Below are 25,443 nucleotides of genomic sequence, written 5' to 3'. Positions count from 1 at the left end.
TAAAACAAGGCCCAAAAATTATCGTCATTAGCATACGAAAAATTACTTTACAGATGAGCTAGTGTTGGAGGGCATTATTGAAATTACTGCTGCTAAAAGTAATTAGGCAAGCTAATGACCATTCCATAAAAAAGCCAAACTAATTGAACAAAAACAAATGTTTTCTCTTTTAAAGTCTGCCAAAGCAAAGCCTTTCGCATGAAAGATGAGTTTCTTAGGGCTTTAATTCAATAGAAAAAAAAAGTCAGCGTTGGTTTTGCTTATCCATTACGGTTTATTAGGAGCTCTAATCTAAGGTAGTTAATATAACTATACAATGTCTTATTTCAAATATCTACATAAACTATGTATGTTGCAACTTCGACAAAGAAAACAATGTTGATAAAAAAAAACCATCCATAATTAAACAATCGTCAACATTTGCACAGAGATGCCCCGTTTACATTTTCTATGTACAGCGTCATAAAATGTAAGTCAATATCGCCCCCGCAAAATGGCACCCAGCGCAGCATACGGAGCAAAGAAGTCAATTAAAACTTCACTAAAGTAATTAATCCACCCGTCATCTCCGTCACTGCTACGGCTCATCCAACACTAAGCAGCTAGCACAGGAAATGCCGATCCAGCGCAAACACACACACATAAGCAGACACAGCGGCACTATATCCCAAAGGTGAACTTTATACTACCAGAGGCAAGCAAACGAGGACGAAAGTAACCATCTCCTATAAATAGAACCGTAACGGTTGTTGGGGGGGAGGTGCAAAAAGTGAGACGCATAATAAAAAAATAATAAAGCTCACTAAAAAGCTTCCGATCTTCTCGGCACACTGTGACAAAGCTTTCACTTTCCTTTCCGCTCGCGCAAGGCGCGGTCAACTGTGGCGCCCGCAGGATATGACGCCACTATGCCCCGAGGGGGCGGAAGAAGCAACGCTAGAATAGTGGCTCGTACCCGGTAGCGGCGGATCTGTGTCGCTGTCGGTTTTGCGAGCGGCTTCGTTGACGGAATTATTATTTTATTTTGCTGAGCTCATTTAAGCGGGCAGAGTTGGGGCGGGAGTAGATGAGTCCCTTGGTTCCGTACGCGTATTGCACGTTTTAATCCTACCCCAGAGGGTAAGGGCTTTAACAGAAAAACGGGAGAAAGCGGGAACACTGGCTAAGGGTGGAGCGGAAAGATCAGGCGTTTAAAAAAGGCGCCTGATTCACATCCTGCTGTCATGCTATCTTGACCTGCCGAGTGAGCGTGAGAGAGCAAAGGCTATTTGCTATTTTCCTGCTAAAGGGAGTACTCTTGGCGAAAGGATACTCGGCTGACTTGGCGATGACATTTCGGTGCCACGATTAAGCCACACAGCGTTGAATGTGTGTCACAAACACGCTTTCCTTAATTCCCTGAACGGCAGACGATAAAAAAAAACCATAGCTCGAAAGGCAATATAGCAGCAACTACCGTAAGTTCCACAAACAGAACCTATTTTTAGAAGAACAAAACTACGCTTCGAACAATTCCGCCTCACCCGCAAAACGACCGTGATTAATTCTATAATTTATCTTTTAAAATAATAAAGTTAACGCCCGAGGCCGAACGGAACGCTTTCTTTGCACAAGGATCCGTCGTGAATAAGTGAGAGCGGTGGTGGTGGTGCTTCTTGCAATGGCTCTAGCACACATACAACTGTGGCGGCCGCACTCTTGGACACTAGGAGCACGATGTCACAGATGGGGCCACAAATGGGCCGTAAATGATGCAAGACCACACTCACAGACCGATTCACCGCCGACTGCCGACCGACCAATCGGCCGGTAATGGTCTTTGGTGACGCCGAACTAGAACACACTAACCGTTCGCTAACTGTTTTAATTTATGGCACATTGCGCAGGCACAAGCTGTGAAGATGCTATTTTGGCGTCTGGCTGTAGACAGTGTGTGCGTGTACATGATCTAATTATTGCGTTTCATTCGCCAGAAGATGGTGGTACCCGCCCGTACTGTCGAGCATATTTTTGTGCGTCTTTCGATGTGCTTCACCGAGGACATTTTAACTTTATTATTGATGAAGAGAGAAAAAAGACAACAATCAGCAGCTACGTTTCTCACTCACGATAAGACAGTAGTAACAATGTGTAGAAAAATATCAGATGCTCTAAATATGCTTCTACTGGCTTTCCTGCAAAATTAACGGCAAACAGAAAAATCAATAATTCCCATCAACGATCAGTGGACGAACCAACGACCAAAGTATATTATTTGTACATAATCTTAAGAGATTTAACAAAACACAACCGTTACCTGCCTGGTGCCATTACGGTTTGCACGGACCGGTACTAAAACGTTCTCAAACACACTAAAATCAAAATGCCACACTACGGTTACCCACCAACCTCTTGAAAGCCTCCCACTGGAAGCGTATCATCCCACGTAATGCAAATCGAGCCGCATGCAGTTTGTCGCTTGATCCTAAAACGACAGATCCCACACCCAAGTTCCAAAGTAACGGCCGGAGCGAACTTCCAGACTTGACGTGTTCTCGCCTCCCCTCCCACCCCCTCTTGATGCCATTCACACGCACATTCAAACAACCACCTACACAAAGCTTGTCAACGCGTTGATCTGGCATTGTTTCTTAAACGCAGCTTAAGATTAAACGCAAGATTTGAGGGTCGTAAATGTTGACTTTTATTGTGCGGTGTGAAACACGCACTATCAGGACGAGAGCACAAAAAAAAGCAACAGACCGACACCGCACGAACCACGAGCAGTCCCTGTAAGGAGCCACCTTTTGCCAAATTGCTTGGAAAAGCCTTGGGCACCTTTTGTCTCGCGAGCAGGTCCCGCAGGCCGGCCGGTTTATTTGATTTTTTAGCATCTCACGCGCGTGCCGGAGCCGGAGCACGGTTGGCAATGCCGTTCCCTTGAAGTGCTAAACGTGGTGAAGGAAATGGAAGCCTCTTGAGCAAGAAGAATGCTGCCACTCTGTGGCTCTTCCGAAATGGCTTGACGACTACCAGCGTACGATACCAGACCAGATCATGTGGTCCGAATGGACGGACGGGCGGGGAAGCCGGTCGGTCGCAATGATTCGATGTGACGCCTGGTGTCGTTGGCTATTATAATTATACGCGGTAGCCTACGAGCTATACGTGCTCAACTCACACACAATAGGGATCCCCAGAGCGGCATGCGCTACCCCCACCGAGCCCAGACTCGCAGAGTTCGTGATGCGGTGTGGCAAAGCTATTTTTGGCCTAGGTCCTATATTTACCGGGGGCCATCACCCAGCATCACCAGGAAATCGTTGCCTACGCCTGGGACTATAGGGCCGTCCAACCGCGCTACGGTAAGAGGATCTAGTTTTGCAACCCGGCACCAACCCCCGGTGGGAAAAAGAGCCGAGACTTGATGAAGCAAGCGACAGTGCGTAAGAAAGAACCAAAGTAGTTTAATTAGGATTGCTAGCTGTAACACGAACGTACTCCAAATCGACTAGGGAGTAAGGGGAGGGAAACAAAATCTAACGACGGAAACGACTGACGTACCGACTTCTGCCATTGCCACCGACTAATTTGGTATCCGTGCGTCTGGTGGCCAAACGGCGGTGGTTCGTAGCAGCTTCACGGAATCACGGAGAAAGAACATTTATATCGATTAACGCGTACGTACGTTAGGATATTATTTCAGCGTCAAGCGAGCAAACGCAGCGCGTGATGATTTATTGACTAGTGTCTAATGAACGGCAACCTTTGTTGAAAAAGAAGATAAACTATTGTTGTTGTTGCTTTCTCATTGTTATCATATGAAAAGAAAACATTTTTGAGGCAAATGTACTGGGACAATAAAAAAACTGATATAATTCGCTCTGAATTCTAATATTATTCTATGCATACTGTTCATGGTAGTGCCTTTCATGATACTGGTCGGTTTTTAATGGAGTTTGACAGTTGGCGGCTGATATCATCTCAACACTCCATGCATAACAACTCGCCAAACTACGGTTTTCGGTCATAATTATTATAGCCTAAAAATGTAAATTGTGGCCGATCTCGTAGGAATTGACGACTACTCGCATGACTAAACAACATGTCCGTCTTGGGTTCTAGCCCCGTATGGACCGTAAATGATGGATACGAAGAACTAACTATCCTTTTTATAGGTAGTCCATAAGTCACTGATAACCAAACCCAATAAAGTTACAGGCAGCACGATAATGCTTGTTGCGCCACAAAAGAAGACGAAAAATGTAAAAAAAAAGCCAATTAGTAGCCTGCTCGATCAGGTTAGCTCATTACATGTATACGTATTTTGTGACTAAAGGTGAAAAATTGTTTAAAAATATATTTTAAATGGTATTAAATTTCTTATTAGCCCATTTCACACAGAAAAAGTCGGGTATGGCAAACAAAACTCGGATGATGAATGCAACAATACCGAAAGGCTCAAAATTCTGGCTTAAAATATAAAAGGGATCTATTTTACAAAATTCCAGACAGCTTCTTCTGACGGTCTGATTTAAAAATCGGTTGGAAAAAATTATTCTGCTTTGAACCAATTGCAGGATACAATCACACTCTTGCAAACAAACATTTTGCACGCATGTCACACTCGTTTCTAACAAATAAACATTATGCAAATGTTAGCTTGTTCCTTCATGCAACCCCGAACCGCCTCCCATCCGAAATTGTACCAGTGCTACTGCAATTCTACCGAACGTTTGCAGCCATTTCTTACTGTGCTGCAGCAAGCAATGGGAAGAAAATATTCAATTTGAATTTCATTCCGCTTACTTGCTTGAACACAGGAGAGCAGACACGAGTGCGAGTTACTCGTGCGACGGGGCAGAAGGAGAGCGAGTTGACAAACACTGTTTCATTTCCAATCAAAACTTCTGCTGCCTAACGATGCAGAAAGGAGTCGTTGGAATCGTTCGAACGACCACCCCGCCGTAGGTACAAACGAGCAGTGGCTAGGGCAGCAGCATCCTGCAGATATCTCGCCAAGATTACATGCAAACATGCGTCACAAACAGGGTCCTTCCCACACACACACACATATATATATACACATACACAACCTTTCCCATTCCCCTTTACGTACCTTTCGCATCGGCATGATGAGCGTGTTCGACGGGACGCTGACCGGGACGCTCGTCTTCTGGCGCACTGGAACGACACCGACGCTGTTCAGATTGATGGTGGTTAGCTGCGACTGCGTTTGGCTCGCTGCGAGCTGCGGCTGCTGGGGCTGCTGGGCGGTAGCCATCGGTTGCTGGCCCAGATTCAGATGCGGATGCGTGACGAAGCTCCGCAGCGTCAGCGGCGTGAACATGGCCGCAGCAGCCGCCGGATGCAGCGGTTGGTGCTGGTGCTGGTGCGGATGCTGATGTTGATGCTGATGCTGATGTTGATGCTGATGCTGGTGCTGGTGCATTGCAGCTGCAGCGGCTACGGCGGCCGTATTGTGCAGTGCTGCGGCCGGATGGTGCAGCGGATGCTGATAGGCGGCCTGCTGAGTGGCAGCGGCCTGCTGCACCTGCGGACTCTGCACCGACTGTACGGTCGGTGGTTGCACGGCTGCGGCCGCTATCTGTGGCTGATGGAAACCGGCCGTGGCCGGATTGAACGGCACGGCCAACATTTTTTGCAGCCCCATCCCCGGGACACCCCACGGTATGTACCACGATCCTGGATGATGCTGCATCTTCACTGGCCTTTCTTTTTTTTTACTACACAAGAGTCAGTAGAATCAACAAAAATAACAACAACAAAAAATAAACCAAAACTCAACCACTGACGCGAAACACACTAAAGCTTGGTTCACAATCAAACCGCACCGTGGGCGGAATCTAAGCACGGCGTATTAAGCGACACTTTAAACACCTTTCAATGCAAACCGTGCTGCCTTTGATGGCTTTGTTGAGCGCTAGAAGAATAAGATGGCTTTTCTTTACTGCACTGCTTTTACACCCGCATGTTTCACTCGAGCCAAAAGCAAACTGCGTTCTGCACTGCACGCTTCGCACCTCGACGGAGCAAACAAATCTTTCACTCGCGCGCGCACACACACACACACAAGCGCTAAGAAATTCACTACGCTCTGCTGGATTTTTCCCCCCAAAGCGAAAGATTCTATCACCAACAGCCCCCGCTTTTCCGATAGCACAACTTTCACAGCCTGCTTGTGCTTATCTCGGTGCAAGCCGCTTCCTGAACGATGGTGGAAAACCGATTGCAGGCAGCTATAGGTGCACTGCGGTCGATAGACACTGGGAACGAAAACCTGCACGCCTGTACCGACGCGATGTCCACAGCTCGGCAGCTGGAATTTGGAATATATTAATACCAACAACCTACAGCGTTGGTCGCTTTTCCACGCTATCGAAATGACACAAGCGCGCACGTGGTGCTAGTGCCGTGAGAGAGAGAGTACGTGGTACAGAGTACGGTAAAGTTTAGGATTTCCGTCAAGACATTGACAAACTTTACGAACAAATAATGTTGGAACAACTCCCTTTCACACTCTCACTCTATCTCTCTTTCCCCAGAGGTACTGACGTGATTGTGTTGAGCCGGAATATTACCACCAACTCTTAGGGTAGTCTGTGACACGCGGCAGATAGGAGCTTTTGCGTGTGCACTCTCCCGCTGACAGTCGCTTGCTATCCTGAACGGATGAATCACCTTCCGCCGACAGATTCTCCGATAGTGATCGACACCTTCTGTGCTGTTTTGAGCGTTGCGCGGCTTTCGAGGCGCGCTAGTAGGACATCCGACCGAACGAAAGCGTGGCCGACGAAATGAGGTGCAAACACGAGCGCACAACAGACGAAAACATTTGTCCACACCGTGTCGTGCAGGGTTGATGTTTCACCGTCCGAGTGCCGAGTGCGATCGAAGCATGTCCTTTTTTAGACTCGTACGACGCTCCGTGCTCCGGATGTCCGTCGGTGTGACGGTTGTTGCTGTGTACCGGCGAGACGTTGTTGCATCTCCAGCAGTAGCAGTAGGTAAAATGCGGCGAATGAGCAGTTAATTATCGAACCATACAAACGCACACTCACAACCAGCGGCGCTATGTTTCCACCGTGTCTATGAAGTCCCTGAACGTGAGGACACAAACGGACGGTTCGATGACAAAACTCAATTAGTATGCTGCCAACGTGAAGGCTGGTAGGAAAACAGATGACAATTTTTCGTACCTTTGGGGTATTTTGCGAAAGAAAACGAACCAATTTTATATTACATTAAAAATATATGCGCGGAGTCATCACGGTTCAAGTCTGGGACGGTCGCGAAAAGCGGTTCTTGCGTTGCGAGCGTAATAGTAGCGTAATCCACTGTAATCATCATCGCTTCGATCAGCGATCTCATGGCGATGACTGTTGGAGCTATTTTTTCCGTAGATGCTGTTATACTTTTTTGTATATTTTAAACCGTTTCCACACACGCCACACTTGCCCACGCTCTGCAAAGGTGAAGAAAAATGTATACTTTTAAAACGACGAACATCAACGATTTTGCGTACGCTTCACGTAACCTTCGCGTTTGCGTTGGTTGCGGTGCGATGAGTGCACGCAGCTAATTAGCGAACATAAATGTGAAGAATCTTCGTTTGCTGGGTTTTCTTTTTGCTTCTGGAAGGCTAGCATTTTTCTTATCCATTTCATCGACCTGATTAACGAAACGTAACCGCTTTCGAAGAGCCATTGCCTCACGTTTTGAAGTTCAGTACAGACCCTTTAAATAATCGCCCTTTCCACCTACGTAGCTATACTATATCTCCCTTCCCATGGCAGGCAGCGCAATTTCGTAACCTTCGCGAAAGATTTCGACTAAACCAGAACCCACCGTACAACATTCCGCTACATTACAGCAACACAGACTCCCTCTCTCTCCCTCTCCCTCTCCCTCTCTCACACTGTCTCCCGGCATCTCCACCGCCACTTGACATTTTTGACTGACTCTCTGTGCCTTTTTACGGCCTTGCCATAATTTCGAAGGTGGTACTTTTCGAATCCCCTTCTTCGGAAGCACGCTGGTGTAAATGATGGGCTGCCGTTGCGTCGTATGCACAACACACGCTTCGGTTTTCGTCAAGCCGCGCGTCATGGAGGAGGCGCAATGAGGCCAACGAGTCACCGGGCAAAGAGCTTTACGATAATGATGATGATGGGACTCAAAATAAGAATATCGGGGCAAAACGGGGAGTCAGTAGCTGCCGCTGATGACGACAGCATACATGTGCATAGACATGAAGTGAAACCAGGGTAAGCGGAGGCCTAAAAAGCACCGTTACGGCTGGTGCTATTACGGGAAGAATAAGGTTTGGCTGACTGACTGGAGGCGCACCGTTGACAGTTGATTGCGATGAAATGTTTTCCATTTATTAGCAGACTAATACGACTAAGCTGTTCAGCTGCTTGTGCTGATGGCGGATGATTTCGTGTATTAGAAACAAGAATAAACAACAACAACATTGTATTGACAAGCGAGATTCAATTCGAAATATTTGGCATTACCCTCTTTGTTCATCGTCCTCCACATTAAAGAATCGGACTGGTCGTATGCAAGATTTGAAACCTTCACAGGCATTTTATTGTAAGGCCATACACTCACTATCATTACAACGAAGCCAGCCCACGGAATGTCTCTAATATTGCAATATATTTGGTATAAATAAAGAACATAATTGATGTATTTCCATTCGTTATCAAGCCAACAGAGTGCCCCTTACATAAAGTTTATCAGCACGTGCAGTTGTATAATTTCAACAAATTAATATCCTCCAAATATCAACACTATGTTCTGATTAATACTCATCGATTAATAACATTACCCAATGCTATTGGGCACTGGGTGAGCAAGATTTTCGTGACAAAAATTAATAACGAACCGCACGCTCTCTTCTTCTTTGATGACTGATGGCTTCTCCATGGATCATTTCGGTGCTAATTAGGGTGCCGAGAAAAAACAGAGCCCCTATCACGACACCATGTTTGATGTGCTCCATTGTGTTGGACGATTAGTGCTCGATCCCCAAAAATAGATAACATTCATGATAACCCCGGTACCCTGAAAGACGATCACAACCATCTCATCTCTGTTCAAGGATAATCGGGTTGCATGATTCCGGAAAGGATGATACAGGTGACGCACAGGTGGAAATGACACCACGCTTGTAATCGAACCCTGGGTTCATCATAAATCAAGGAAATTAAAACTGATACCAATGGATAATGGATGAGAGCCGATTAATTAAACCTGCGGTGTTATGCGTCCTTCATTGCTTTTATTGTGTTTTAATAATAGATGTGAGGATATTTCTGTTTCATTGTTTCATTTAGCGCTGATAACAACTGGATCCAAAGTTTTCTTGGCATACTCAAAATCAATTTCTACATACTCAAAATCAATTCCCCAACGATCTAAATCACTAAACTTTCTTGTAATTACAATGGATTGTTATTCCAGCTGCTCAAACTACTGTGAACTTGTGTTTCGGTTGAAAAAAAAACTGGCACAGAATAACAAGTCTCTTACCAACACAATATGCACTTCGCTTATGCCACTCTGCTACTCGGTACCTTCCACTACCAACATCCCGTTCGAGCGTTAGCTAGATCAAACACTCGTACAATTCAAAGCCAAGGGAAACCAAAACTTGTACTGTGTCACATGCCAGTGCCTCTAACTCGTTGAATAAATATGAAGCTGGTGGGCAGGCAGGTTGGTTGCACATTCGACCCACATACGTTGGTGTTAATGAAAAAGATTTATACACACCACCAGATGCTCTGCCTAGAATCCAAACAGCGAATAACTTAGCTTTCGCACTGCCTCCACCAGCCTGAGTTTCGCAAACTACAGAATAGCGAGTACGAACAGTTTGTATTTACATCCTTCTCTTTTCACGGTGCTCCACCAACCAGACCAGTGGGAGCTGGAATGAAAGGGCAGCATTTTCTCACACAAAATCTGACCGAAGGCTTCATAACTTCATGACCGGCAAGACCGGCGCACCACAGTCGCTCAAAACAACATTCCACAGGTAAACAACGTCGCTGTGTACGCGGACAAATCGAGTAATTGAACGTGAAGATTTGTCCGTACCCGTACCCACCACGACACTCCAATGCACGTGACCTTGGCTGACGGGCCGCGGCGGGTTCCGAGCCAAAACCAACATCGAAATATGTCCACGGTTGGATTCTCTAGATCAGTGAACTGGACGGCGTGGAGTTTCAACGAGACAGCCGTGTATGCCCACCACAGACAAGAGATTCACCTTTTGACTTCGGCCGGGGTGTATAAAAAGGTTTGTTGGCTCTCGTAACGCACCGAGCTTGTCTAAACATCGTCGGAAGCTGCGAGTTGCAAAAACCAAGCCAACCAGAGTCGAAACACCAGGCCGGAACAGGATTGAAGGATTTATAATATTTACCTTTAAACATACGTACGAACAAGCCACCCGCTCCAGAACCAACCGAAGCACATTGCGCAACGGACGGGAACACAGCAATACAACTAAACAGTGATCATCTGGCATAAAAACCCCGGTAGCGAGCGACAGAGCGGACTACACAAAACAAAACATAAATCTGAATTTGGTCCATGTGACCGTGACGGCACGAAAAAAATCCCAAACAAACACACACACACACACATTTCACTCACACCTGGTGACGGGGCCAAGGCTGCGCGCTGTTTGGCCTGGAATTCGATACGATTCAACCGACCGACAGTGCTATCAAAAACTTTCACCTCCCAGCCGGGGTGCAATGTGTCCATCGTTCCCGGGAGGATGAATTTAACCTTTCGCCAAACCGGAAACCGCGCTCTGAACTAGGACCAATGCTCCCACATGGACACCGGAGAGTCTGCTGGCAGGTGGATGTGCCCTTGTACGTCAGGCTTTTGCTTTCCCTCCCCATCCGCAGCACGTGCCATGAGCGGGATGATTTATGGATAATTTTCAACCAAAAAGGTCCCACACCTGCACCACACAACGCAGTCCTTCTGCCAAAAGCTTGTAATTCCCAGTTGTCGATCTGTTACGCATTTCGGGCTAACAGTAAAACCGAACAAAGAAGCTCGCACAGAGGCGACAACACAGAACAAATCTAATTTCATGCGTCAGCGAACTAAAGACCCAGGAATGATTGCGATTGGGAGAGGCGATGGGAGGACATTTTCGCCTTTTCAACACTAATTCACGTTTCCTGGGGAGCAATCCGCACGGTGTCCGTAATTCGGCACCGGCATCCATGTGTCAATAGGCATTGACACGAACGTCCAGCGTTCGGGACAGGCCACGGCGGGTGGTAGCTCCCGTACCGCCATGTGTATCTTGACACTGTTTTCCACCGCCTCGTACGGCCACCACTGATTACTGGCTATTAAAGAACCATTAGCTGAAGCCCGTAGAACGTGCAGCATCATCATCATCATTGCCGTCCGATTCCGTTTGCGGCGAATTGATTTTTGCATTACCGCGCCCGCCCCGGCACAAAAGGAAGGCGGATATCGGCCATTTTCCTCTTGCAACTACACCTAGCTTCAGCAAGGCAAAAAAAAGAAGAAAGAAACAAATCCCATTAAAAAGCGGGTTTCCACAGGATCATTTTCGTTTGCTGTGAGGTGTAGTGCGATGGGGCACCCCACCATCGTTGCAGGATTTAAGCTTCCGCTTCCATCGGCTGTATCCGTTCGATTGTTCCCCTTCCTCTCTCCCGCCCCATTGTGACGCTTTCTTTATCTACCCCGGTGCTCTGGAGCCCTACACCACAGGAGCAAGATTGCTGCTGCTTCTGCAACCAGAAGGCTGGGCTGTCGTACATTTCCAACCCAAGACCCAAGAAGCAACACATTGCCGGTTACCGGTTTCGGGGTTGCGCGTATATTAGATTTCAATCGAGACACCCCCGGGTCGCGTACGAACGATAACACACGCCACACACTTCACTTCACTACTCCTCTTAAGTACCTCCAGTACGGCCGTACCTCCCGCTTTCACCTCCACAAGACCGGTAATTGTGATACGGCATATAAGCATAAATGTTCATTAGGTGCATCCTTGCGATATTCCGTCAATGGTGCGATCCGCCGCAGGGAACCAACCACCACCAAAGCGCTTTGGCTTTCAGTTTATTTTGCTCTGGTTGTCGGTGCTCTGCAGCACACAGAGCACCATCAACAACAACAACAACAGCAGCAACGATAGCAAGGACAAGCTTTACTTATCGTTGTGCATTGGGACACCATGCTGCTGCCTCGAGGAATTTGGCAGCCGTTGCTTCACCGGGTGCGGCATGATAAAGTCACCGTAGCTTTAATAACTTCAGCGTAAAGCACACACAGACACATAAAAAAAGTGTCTTCGTGGAAAGATTGAAACGAAAGTTCGCCGAATTCATTCTCAGAATTCTTGGTAGACGCGCTGAGCACCGTTAGCGTTTATCCGTGCAACAAACAGTAAAACCCAACAGAATCAAACGTAACAAAAAAGGGAAGCTCTTTTGTGCTTTGATACTGAAGCCTAAGTCTAGTGGTGGAGCCGGTTAAGCTAGAGGTACACCTTGAGTTAACTGGTTTGCTGCTCGAAAGCTTCTACCTTCCGTGCAGGCAAAAGGTGCTGCCGGAATGTTCAAAAAAGTCAACACTTTCGTTGACCCTTCAAGCGTTGAAGAAACCAAGGGAAAAACAGTCAAAGCTGTTGATAAACGGCCCACCTCTTGTCCCAACGCAAACAACTAACATAACGATTAGCGTTAGAACGAACAAAAAAAAGCTCGTTGTGAAAGCTTCTTACATTCCCTTGCGGGACGGATTTACGTACCGACACCGATACCGTCACCCAATACGGCTAGCTGTAGGGGAGGAGCTGCTGCTCGACCGACCGACCGACCGACGCAACTACTGACGAGCCTTCGCTGTGTACATGCAGCAACTACTCAGACGAGTGGATGTTCATTTTTCAAGCACACGTCAAGTGGCCCGCCGACTCCATCGCTTTCTACCGCTTGGAGCTTGTTTGGTGAGAGGGAAGTTTGTTGTTGAACAGTAAAAAAAAGGTCTTCCCGCATCAGCATCATCACATCTTCCGTAACCTAACGTTCACCGAGCGTGCAGATTGTTCTAGACTGCTGCTGCTATGGAAGACGGCGTCGACGCTGGTATAATAAATAGTACGCGCAATGGCGGTGTGGAGCAGTGTTGCCACAAGGGAAGGAATAATGCCGTGAACTGATTGATTATTTATTTGGATATTGCCAACGTTTAAGCTAATTTGACTGTGCACATAAAAATGATCACCCCGAGTCATGGTGAGACGACCGTCACAACCGTTAAGCACGCGCACTCCGTAAAGTTTCGTAACGGAAGTAGCAGATCGAGTGGGGAGAGACCTTGCCATCCCCATCGTACCATGCCACCATCAGTTTGACCATCAAAAGCACCGAGTGTGCCACTATTTCATATTCAAGCTTCTTTTGCAAAGCTTGCAATTTTTTATCCACTCTCTCTCTCTCTCTCTCTCTCTCGCTCTCTTTGTGCCTTGCCACTTCCCGCGTACACAGCGTGATTCATTCTCAAGAAGTTTCTCGTCCTTTTATTCTCAAGACGGGTGGCTTCAAGTGAGACGGGTGATTGATTTGATTAATTGCCCCACAACCACGATGCTCGGTGGCAAAGGACTCGGAGGAGGCTACCGTCGTCTCGGGTGAGTCCATTAAGTACGACAACAACGCAACAGAAGAAAAAAACGAAGAGAAGACTATTTACATGTCATGGATGTTCAGGAATGCTGAGCTGAAATTGATGATACCCGCGCAAATCAGTCGTACGCACATGGCAGAATGATCACTGGAGATTGACAGCGAATGGTAGTGATTTGTTTGATTGAAAAATAGTAACGCATGCGAGACGATTTGCATAATGCGGTACCGGATAGACACATTATCGGCTTTGCCATATCTAGCTCGCAAGCAAAGGAACGATGTATAAGAGATAAGAGTACAAAAAGTAACATAATTAAATGACGTCACAAGAAAATCTCTTCATTACAAGATGTAAATGTGATAAGCGTAAAGCGTGAGCTGGTGAGCTAAAAATAAAACTCTTCACAAATAATTCACGAGACAACAAATCGAAAGATTACTCAGCAATTTGTTAGCCTCGTACTCACAGACAAACAGGCAACAGACAAAACAAACATCCAGTTTTCCTGGTTGGAGTACGTGCGTGAACTATATCACACATTTATCACACCAGTGCGCCTGTATGATCGGTAAAGTTTATCAAGTCATCGCAAAGATGTCCCCACTCAACCAGTTGCTGCTGCTGCTGCTGTTCCGAAGTGTGTAGGTACACATCTTGAGAAGCGAAGAAACCGAGATGTGTAACTGTGCCTTGCCCGGTTGAGGATGACGTCCGAAATGTGCTGACTGGCTTTTGCCGTCAGCTAATTGAGTTAAGAGTTTTGCCAATCCATCTGGAAGGTTCGTGTCTTCTAGCGTCTTCCGAGGCAGTGAATGGGTGCCAACCTGTTACATGCAACTGGGGTGTAGCGGGTAAAGAAAAAAAAACCCAAATCCAACTACAGACCGCGATATGTACACTGTCATGGTGAACTCTCTCTCTCTCCTTCCAGAACACTACATGAAGTCCTTCCCCTGGAGGGTATTCAATCCATTAAAGAGCTCTCTTGTTGCTGACAGATATGTCAAATTTGTAGCGTAGTTTGGCGTTATGATGTCAAGTGAATGGATACAGTTTAGGCTTATTACGATAAGCACCTATCGTCACAGTAGAGATTCTTGATTTTTGTTACTTTTCCTCCTTCTTACAAAACCTTCGGTACACCAGAGTAATAACACTTTGCTGCCAACATAATCATTTCCTATTTGTAACGATGAGCATCACGATGGTGTTACGCAGCGCTGTACCCACCACGACGCCGTCCACCCACCTACCTGGCTAAAAGTCTTGGCGGCGGCTGCGGCAGTCATGAATGCCGTAGTAACCGCAGAGATAAACGAGAAAACTTTCTCAAACCACCAATAAAACACTATAAATTATAAATCTTGAAGAATTATTCCCATCACCTTTGCCCTTGCCAGCCCCCGCTGCTAACCTTCTGCCGTCTGACGTAAAACACACCCAGCGAGACAGCAAGAGGCTTCGTCTTCACCATATGCCTGCGGTGTGTTAAAAAAAAAGTGCGTAAACACCGCTTCCCTCCCGTTCCTTCCACGGACCGCTCACGTCCAATGCAGCAAAAGGCAGGACGGTTTCAACTACACCCCTACAATAATCAAGGGATCGTTATACCGGCCTTGCCTCGAGCCTCTGTGCAGTACGCGCTACTCCCAATGTCCCCAAGGTTGGCCGACGACGGGGGCCGCACCAATAGAAAGTGAAACGTCGGAAGACGGGAGGAGAGACAAACAAACTCAAACCAACCAAACGTTTGCAGTCGGAAGAATGAGAGAGACAAATGACTCCTAACCTCGACCCGACACATTACGAATTGTACATCCGGCGTGTGGAAGGAAGGAAGCAAGCGAGCGAGAGAGAGTTCAGATCCGCGTTTTTTATGTTGTTTTTTTTTTTGCGGAAGAAAAAGAAATGAAAATGAAGAAAAATCAGAATAACTCTCCGGGACGGTAGTAAAACTTCCACTTAGATTATTTGTCCCATTCGTACCGTTTTGGGGCCCAGCGATGATGATGATGATGCTGATGATGATTCTTTATTAATTCCTTCCACACAAACCTAACACGGCCAAACTGCCCCCACCCGGTCGGCGGATGAGCCAGAGTGGTATTATTTTTTATTATTTTCCTTCACTTTGCACTAAGTTTTCCACACTTCCACAGTGCGTCGTGTCTCGATGCCATCACACTCCTCAGGGCACCTTCTTCAAGGCGTGTGAGGGGATTTTTTTTTGCTGTAGTCTGTAGACCAAAACAACACAACACAAAAAATCCGCAACACGACACGACAAAGTTGTTCCCGCCTTATCTTGTGACAATTTCTCCTGATCTGACACAATTGGCACAACCTTCTGGATGTTTCTTTTTTTTCTTTTCTTCTTCTCCAAAGCTTACACCAACAACTTCTTGTGCGAGATTTTAAGGATGAGTGGGACGGGGGTAGCTTGTGAGGAATAAGAAACAACCAACCAAAAATTGCCTAAATGCGCCCCGTGCGTCCTTACCGTTCTGTCCCAACGGCGGCAGAATCCTTGATTTATGGTGCGAACTTTTCCATTGCGTCAGATTTGCGCATACACACATCCGGGCGACGGTCGCTCCGGTGGTGGTTGGTGGTGCTTGGTTGGTGGTTGGTTGTTGGCGGTTTTGTCTGACCGTATGGAAATTTAAATGAGATATTTATTTATTGGCCTCCCTCAAGTTCACGTGTCGCGCGCGGTAGTGTCAGTGTGCACAATCGAAACACACAATTTATGAGAATCGTTCCCCCCGGTGACGGCGGGGTGGGTGAGCGCGCTATGGTGGCGCGTCGTCGTGCTACGATGAGTGATTGACCCGCAACCGAAATGACCGACGCGGAACGCCACAAACCACACACCCTAAACCGCTCTCGCGCGTGTGTTGGCACTTCCTTACGCTTGCACACTCCAACGTGCGGCGGCACACCACGTGTATCGTTTGCTCGGGGTTGCTAGCAAGCAGCCTGGCAGCATTATTGAACCTTTTCGCGCAAGTAGGAAAATACTCCCACCGCCAATGTCCCTGACGGTGCTCCAAAAATCACGCTCAGCTTGCTAGCAGGAAACGCTAAGGAAATAATTAAAAGATTAAAGTTTTCTCTAGTGGAGAAAAACGTTCCTCGTTCTATTCCGCTTTACGATCGCCCGGGGTGCTATTTCTCTCAATTTGCCCTCCCCCTCACTCGTTCATACACTCAAGACACACTCCTTCTGCCGTTCAAACCATGGGCACACGTACGTGCAGGGTATTGGTGTTCGCGGAAAACGGCGCTCCGATTGAAGTGCGAAAGAGCACGGCGTTTGGCGTGTTTAAGATTGTGGGGGTGCCACAAATGGCCAGAACTTGTACCGCGCTGCTAATTGATTGATGCTGCAGATTGTATTCATGGCGCTCAATTAGATTTTCGTGCTGGAAAGGATTAGAGAGCGCGGCCGCGGCAGCGGTGGCGGCCGTAAGGCGTTGGCGTTTGTGCGATGGCTTAACGTGACCGTAATTGTACAGGAAACAGATGTTAATTGTTGATATTAAAATACAAACACACCGAAAGCTGTCGCACCGGGGAAGGGTTTTGATTTATCGATATCGCACCGAAGTCACGCACGGGAAACGATTCCGATTATCAGGCTTCACCGTTTGTCGGTAGCATTTCTTCACGATCTTGAGATTCGACAGCTATACTGTGCTATTTCTTATTGGAAACGTTGCTTTCTTGTTTGATTAAAGACTATCAGGATGTTACATTAATTTAAAAGTCTCCAAACTTTAAATTTTATTCATAGATTTTCTGAACTTCTTTGTAAGTAGGACACACGCTCGGCTAGCCGAAGGAAGCTTGTAAGAAAATTGGAAACGACACATGCATGATTCATGAGAGCTGATCCCTTTTCCGCTTCCAATTTAGCGCCCTCCCGCATTGATTTGGTATGCACATAAAACTAACATCCCAGCTGGAAGTTAGCAGCGACGGATTGCAAACTTTCCCACAACCGTTCTGCGAAATAGTTGTAGTAGTAGCAGCAAGCAGCCGGCATCTATAATAAAAAAAATTAGATTCAAATCCTCCCCACCGAAGACCCATCAAATCGGATAGAAACACAATGTCATCACGTTAGATTTGAAACCCTTAAACGAATGGATGGAAATCTGTGGCATCGATACAATATATTGTGGCCTGATTTCGGAAGAGGGCGGTAAAACAACACATACACACACACACACACACACACAGTCACAAGAAATCTGGCCATCAATTCCAGGCAAATGCGACGGGATTTTCCGTCGGTAGTCAAAGTGTCACACGGGGTGACATCCACAACTCGGGCGGGCGGCGACCGAAAACGAATGGCAGAGTTCGCGAAAATCCTTCGATCTAAAGCTGCCGCCGCTGCGATATTGCTGATGAGCTCGGCACTGGCGCACCCGGTGACGGCTGGTGCATGTTAACAAATTCGTCAATAGACATTTCCGCAACAACAACAAAAAATGACACTCGTAAGGTGATTCGATGCAAAGGCGATGACAACGCCGCCGTCATCGAGCACGTCGCCCGCTTGCGCGAAACAAGGTGACATATATGTTACGGTGTGACAGCCTAGCCTTGATCGGGTGGTGTGGTCTTCGGGATTTTTTGAATGACAGGAACTGCTGCTACCACGCTGTACTCTATCATTCTGGATTTTCCACCCTTCATTTTATCACCCATCTGCTTTCTTTTCCAAAAAATCATGTTTTTCCGCGACCCAATTTTGGAGCATTTTTTCTTCTTGTTCTTCTTCCACATCGATCTCCATGGGGTTTGGTTAAGCTCCGGTGTGTGTGTGTTTGGTGCGCTGGTACACCGAGATTTTGCTAGCAGTGTGCCATGCCATAAAATGGTACGCGAAAGAAGGCTTACCCATGTAGCCCAGTGCCGTTGGAGAGTTTCACAGTAGCAGAAAAAGGGTTCACACACTCACACACTCACACACATACACGTATAATCCTTTGTTGTGCTTCGATATTTCCTATCAATCAATCTGCGACCATAAAGAGGTGATCGTCAAAGTGGGCACCGAGAAAGCTTTGAGAATGGATTTATTTCTCTTTTTTATTCTGCGCGCATCGAAAGGAAAATTGTAAGCTTGTTGTAATGTTGGCTTATGGAGAAAATGAGAATATATAAAACAAAAATAACAATCGTTTCAAAAACATCCATACCACTTTTTGAAGCTGATAATATACATATGCAAAATTAGTATCAAAATAATTGAAATTAATTTACTGTACAAATTTGCTATTTTCCATACTAATACAGAATCTATTTCAGTTTTGAACGTATCTTTCAGTCTTGTTTTTTGCAATTTTCTTATTCATTACATTCAGCTTTAATTTTGAAAGCATAATAATACAAACAGTCGTTTTAAATAGTATTTAAATTCATTCAACTTTCCTAATATTAGGCGCCTCCATTCCAAAATTCTTAGAAGAACGAGGCTTCTTCTTCGATTTCGCGTAACGATCATACCGGCCTATACAGAATTTCGAGACTTATGCAGTACCACGCAGCCGGATAATCAGTCCTTGCCAACGGGAGGACTGACTCTCAATATGAGGCTTGAACCCACGACGGGCATGTTATAAAGTAGTATGTGTTGAATCCGGTAGCACAGGACCACCCCAGATGAATGAGTAAAATGTATGGGACGAATCTACATACACCTGTACATAATATTACAAACAAATTTGGCAACATAAGTTGTATTACTTTACAGCTTTCAATCGAAGCTTTAACATACAAAACAGCGCTCTCTTACAATTACGGTATGATTAAGCACTGTTTACACAATGTTACAGGCATCATTATCGATTTATTTCCGAACACATCATAAATTAAGACATCCAACGGCAGCCTTTCATGTCGCATATTGCCCTGATCTTTGTACCTTCACGCCCTGACAATTGCCTCTACCAGCTGCTACTGCTGCCACCATGCCACTGTACGCTCAACACACACAAACACACCGGGTGCAGCAGAAACAAGCACATCAATTTCTAACGCCCCAGAGCGGTACGAAAAACACGAGCGAGACAACAACCGCGCGCTACTAAGCACTAAAGCAAATAGCTATATTTATTTGTACTCTGACTTCAAAATCGCCGTCAATCGCCGCCACCGGTTGTCGTCACTCACCAGCCGCTGCAATATGACCACCACTTGAACTGTTTCAGCACAGCAGCAAAGCACCGACAATGTACACGCCGCCGCCGGAGCTCATCTTTATTGCTTTCGGTTTGGTTTGTCTTTCCGTACCGCTAGTCAATACTATTAGTAAATGTGTGTATGTGTTTCTGTCCCATGTGTCCGGGTCTTTGCTTGTTTCACCATCGAATGACTTTCACAAAACACACTCCCATATACTTGCGCACACCTCTGTCGTCTCTGTTTACGTACCATTTCAGCCGACAAAGGTACACCGTCCTTACCTCGCCATTCCAAAACACGACCCAAACGCTTCAAACGGACGAATGTAACCGTTTTGTACAACTCCATCCCTTCTCCTGCCTCCATCCCTCACGCATACCACCCGCTGAGATCGACCACGAGATGAAGAGTGACAAAGGTGACGGTCTTCGATCAACTGCGAGGCATGTTATGACAGCAGTGAGAGCAAAAAGGATCAACTCCCATCCCATACACCACACCCGAAACGCTTCATAGTAAGGTCTCGCCTGTGCTACCCGGTTCTGACAGCCTCAATCTGCCCAGTATCAATTCGACCGACATACTTAAAAAACAAAGATTGAATCCTAAATTAACGTGTGCTGCCAAAGGCAAACTAAATTTCCAAGAAAAAGGGAGGACTTGTCTGGGTGGACTGGGTCGACTTTATCGCCCGAGAGAAATGAAGCGTGTGCCCAATGAGTTTACGAAGGTCAATGAACAAACACTTTGTGTCGGAGCCTTTTTCCCTCCACCTCTCTCCAGAACACAACATTCCTTTCGATCGGTGGCGCCCTTTGGGGGAGGGGGGTGGAAATAGGAAGCCATTTTGTAATGCTGCAAATAAGCAAAAACAAATAAAACTACCCCATTTTCGTTCAATTGAACCCTGAAGGGACGGTTCGGCTCTGTGCGTTAGAGTACGGTTGGCTGTGTGTAAATGCTGAATCATAATCGATTATAGAAAAAGGGGTTGTGCCCGAGTTGGACGACGACGACGACGTCTACGGGGCACGATCTGGTAATGAGAATTGAATGGCTTAGCTTGTTGTTGTTGCGTCAGATACATTGAAGGAAAAAAGGAGTAACATTAAATTACGTGCTGTAGTACAGAACCTAAATTTAATCGATGTACCGTTTCGTACAGGTATGTATCACTTTCAAACGGGATAGAACTGTGCGCGACAGGTTACATCCAAAATGTAATGCCAATATTATTACTGCAGACAAATACACTAAAAGCGCTCGAGCACGAATCGAATCCAAATTACACGAACAGTTTAGCACAGAAACGTCAAAAGGACTTCTCTCGAACACCCGCCGCCCGCGAAAGTTATCATCAAATGTACATCAATCGCCATTTTTCTGCACGACCTAGTCCAGTCTGCTGGTGATTAGCGGGCACAATAGAGAGAGAGAGAGAAGGAACAAAAAGCTGCACCGCTCATTTCGAGTCAGGCTTGATCGTACCGAATACCTGCAGGGATGTTGCGTGTCACGGTGCGGTACGGGCGCGCTCGCAGATATTTCAGGTTGCAATTTAATTTTAAACCCCGTACACCATTAAACTCGTTCGTATGTGTGCAAGAGAGAATGTATGTGTGCGCATGTGTGTGTGTGCCATTTAACACCCGCCGGCTAGGGCGAAAGCGTCGAAACCACCAATTGAAACCGGGCAATTCAATTTATGATTGGCGCTCCGATGTGTTTTCGCTCCGGGCCCGGCTGTGTCCGGAAGGGTTGGAGCCGTTGGCCACCCAGCACAGAAGCCGTTTCACAATAACAACTGTATTACACGCGTCCTGTTTCAACTTACGAAAAAAAACAGAGCGAAATCCATTCAAGCAGCCATAAAAGCAATTAAGCATCAGACGTTGGCGCTTGAGACTCCCATTCTAATCACTGTGTTGTGTCGGCCCCTTGCACGGGAGTGAGAGTTTACCGTTTCGGTTCAAATTGTTATTTTACACAAAGCTACGGTGGTGCACATAAATAAATGTCAAAACAATAAATTTCTATTTCCAGCAGGGCACGTGGACCTTATGCTTCTTTCGGTCGGCGTTGATTCACACAGCAATTAGATTTTGCAGGTATTTGCACTATTTTAGGTGCATTGCAAAAATAACCTAACTTCAATTCAATGTTTTATGAAAAAGTATTATAAAAAACATAATTCCTTAAATTAGTTAGAGCACTTTTACGGTGCGATATTTAGACAATTTTAATTAAATTTCTCATAAAAACATTACCCAAAAAACCGAAATACTTTCACACTTGCTCATGGCGAACTAAAATGGAGGCGGACGTGAAAGTTGGCTCACGATTGAAGGACCGGGTCCGTTTGACCCACTACTGAGACACTATTGGTCGATGAAGTGTAAAATGACGCTCTGTTTACTCGGTTCTTAGCATTGAAATCATTGTCAGCACGTTTCTCTTAGTACACACGCCCGTCTTGTTGCATCGTGGCAAATGCCAACGCTGCAACTTTTTGTCCAACAGTCGCTTGACGCTTTCTCTTGCTTCCTTCCTTCCTTCCTTTTACGTTCCTTTCTTCCCACTGCGACCCACTACTTCCACCATTTGCAGTATCTTAATCCCAGCACACTATTTGAAACTTGCAGACTAACTTCCCTGCAGCTCATTCAGTTGCTGTCAAACGATAAAGTTACGGCCAACACACACACACACACAGAGGCACACTCCCGACAGTGTTTCGTACTTGTGCACTGATGCAAAAGTATCGATAGCTACACGAAACTTTGCTCACTGCGCGCAAAAGGGTAATGCTCTTAATTTGAAAGACAAGAAAACCGCTGAATGTAGGGGCCATTTTCTTGTACACCGGCGGGTAATGATGCTAATAGAATTTATGCTTTAATGTCGCCACCACATTTCATTACTGAAGATTCGCAGCAGCATGGTTATGAAAATCCATAACTTAATTTTTGATTGTGAATAATCCCATTCAAATATCGGTAGATTGATATACATCGTCAATTTGGGTTTTTGATATGAGTTTCAAACTCCAGAAAAGCGTATTTACTTTGCCCCAGTTTTTCTAATGAACGGTCCCAATTAAAGGCAATAGAATTTTAGCAAACAATTCACCCCGTAATTGGTTCATTCACCCCCAAGACTTGTTAAACTTTTCAGATTACTATCTTGATTCTGCTGCTACTCCAGCTACGCTTGGTGTTACTGCCAAAGATTTCTAGTTGTAAGCAGGCAGCAAGCAGACAGCAGTAGCCAGCATCCGATTCACACAGCACACAAAACCTCAAAATTGGGCGCGCTTCCTAAAACACACCTTCGAAAAGCCATCTATATGCTAATCCTGCCATTGGCATATTTGGTAAATTATTCATACAAATAAAGGAGGAGCGAACCTGTTTGCCGGACGCTTCCAAATGCTCGTATGCTGCCGTCCATTACGGCGAACCGGCGAAAGAATGAAAATGGCGACCGTTGAAAACCGAACAATACAAGCTGCTCGCTGTTCGCGTTTTCTCACCATTTTCTCAGCCCGCAGCGCAGCGTGCTTTTGTATGGTATGCAACGAACCCCTCACCAAACGACCACACCCACACAGGCCTATGGACGCACACACTCGAATGTCGAATATGAATATGGCCTCTAATATTCATATTCCTTTCTATACAGCACAATGGGACGGATGCCATTGAGTGTAAGGGGGAGAGTTGTTTTTTTCTTCTTGCTTGGGCTGCGAATGAACCAAATAAATTTAAATGAAAATAGCTAAATGGTGAATTTGACTACGAGGACAGCTTTACGTTGTGAGGATCTTGGGAAACTTTCCCCACACCCACATTCATCTGCAAACCGAGCCAATTTCTCCGGGCACAACACAAAACGATGCAACGGGCTCCCCGCTTGTGGACCGTACGGGTAAATAGTTTATGAATATTTTAATGGAAAATCGGTCCAACATTTGCCAATTTGCTACGAGGACTACAAGCACAGCCGACTAACAATAACCAATAAGTGCTTGTGATAAATTTACTGTAACGATACTGTACAGAAACTGTCGAGCCTCCAGGATATTTTGCCAAAGTGGGGGCTTGTTTAGACAGTTTGTTTACACTAACAGGGAGGAAAATCTGTTTTGCAACTTATTACTGTTTCTATTTTTAACTCAGTACAACCAGAAAAGACTTTAAAATACCTTACACCAATCTCATGGAACAAACAAAGGCCACAAACATATTTAAAAAACTAGTACATAGATTCACGTTACGTTGTTTGTTTTCCACGTTTTTTGAAGGTTTAAAAAAAATGCTAAAAAATGATCAAACCTTCACCCATAGGCGTTCATCAAACAAAACATCCGCTCTAATCGATTAAACGCGACTAGAAAAAAAGATAGTTTATTTACGGTTCAACTATTTTGTAGTGATTTTGCAGAAACGAAAAATCCATCACTGGCACCGGTTTTTCACCAATGCTAGGACACTTGATAGACTTTGAAAAACGAAACAAAAAACCAACAACAGCAAACCCCAAAAAGGGGCCCGGTTCGGCCAAAATGAGGACTAATATTTTAAGCCGAATTTAGGGCAAAGGTCCTTGACGCTGTGTCGGCACTGCTGACAGCACTTCCGAATGACAATGACGCTGTCATGTTATTTTCATAGTCCCTCGATGCTACCTGTGCTTTCGGGCCCAAACCTTTTCCGAAAACCGTGAATAGCTTTCCCTCATTTTATTTATTATTATTAGTTGCCTTTTTTTTACTTCTTCTACGCTGCCTTAGTATGCTTCATCACGATCTCGTGATCCTCCCAGAATGGAGAGGCGAAATATTTTCTTGAACCTTTTTGCAGGCGGTTTTTGTTGCCGTTGTGCCTGTTTGTACCTTTTTTGGTCTAATGATTTCGCTGGCTGCTTTTTTTTTGCAGGTTTGTTTGGATTCATTCCTTCGGAACGGTGCTTCGTACACTCGACAATTATTGTGTAGGTCGAAGTCGAGAAGCAAATGAATAATACCTTCCGGTTGCCAGTTCTGATTGATGGTGCTACTTGATCGGCACGCTCGGGTGCATAGGGAAATGTCAACAGTGACGGTGTTATTTTTTACTCGCTTTTTTTCCATGATGCATACCGTTGTTTTTTTATTGAACTTTTCCCTACGGTTTCTATGGGAGTATTGATTTAACTTGAGATTTTTTTTTTTCATTTATTTTAACATTTGCTAGTTGTTGGCCACAATCGTTTCTTGTGTAAACGTATTATAAGTTCAAACACCCATTAACTTTTAATCTCAAGTTAAGTACATTATTAAAAAAAAAAAAAACAGAACAGTTAAGGCATAATTGTATCTTTAGAATTCTGAATTGCTTTACATCTTTGCAACCTTCAGCAACTGTCAGAATAATCAATATTATGGTAACCTATAATAACCTCTAGAATTCAAGTAGAAGTCTAAAACGTTACAAAAATAAACATACTTCGCAACATTTTAAATGCCTGGTGTACCATATCCGCATAATA

General features: G+C 45.5%; 2 protein-coding genes across 8 annotated transcripts in view; both read right to left on the bottom strand.

Annotated features, from left to right (window-relative positions):
* Positions 1-25,443, bottom strand: part of LOC120957747 (uncharacterized) — a 457,854-nt gene that overhangs the window by 35,690 nt on the left and 396,721 nt on the right. The window lies entirely within an intron of this gene.
* LOC120957744 (pseudouridylate synthase RPUSD2-like) overlaps positions 1-25,443 on the bottom strand; it is a 203,896-nt gene that overhangs the window by 94,749 nt on the left and 83,704 nt on the right. For 4 of the 7 annotated variants that reach the window (XM_040380093.2, XM_040380096.2, XM_040380095.2 and 1 more), the window contains exon 3: positions 5,099-7,465. The exons of 1 other annotated variant lie outside the window; for it this stretch is intronic. In XM_040380093.2, the coding sequence (XP_040236027.2) occupies positions 5,099-5,701 (603 nt within the window). In that variant the 5' untranslated portion in view covers positions 5,702-7,465. The remainder of the gene's footprint in view (positions 1-5,098; positions 7,466-25,443) is intronic. 2 more of the 7 variants (XM_040380091.2, XM_040380092.2) reach the window with 2 other exon arrangements.

The sequence above is a fragment of the Anopheles coluzzii genome, chromosome 3 (genome assembly GCF_943734685.1).
Source record: "Anopheles coluzzii chromosome 3, AcolN3, whole genome shotgun sequence".
NCBI classification, from domain to species: Eukaryota; Metazoa; Arthropoda; class Insecta; order Diptera; family Culicidae; genus Anopheles; species Anopheles coluzzii.
The sequence above is the reverse complement of the archived record's forward strand: the minus strand, read 5'-3'. Positions and strand labels throughout refer to the sequence as shown.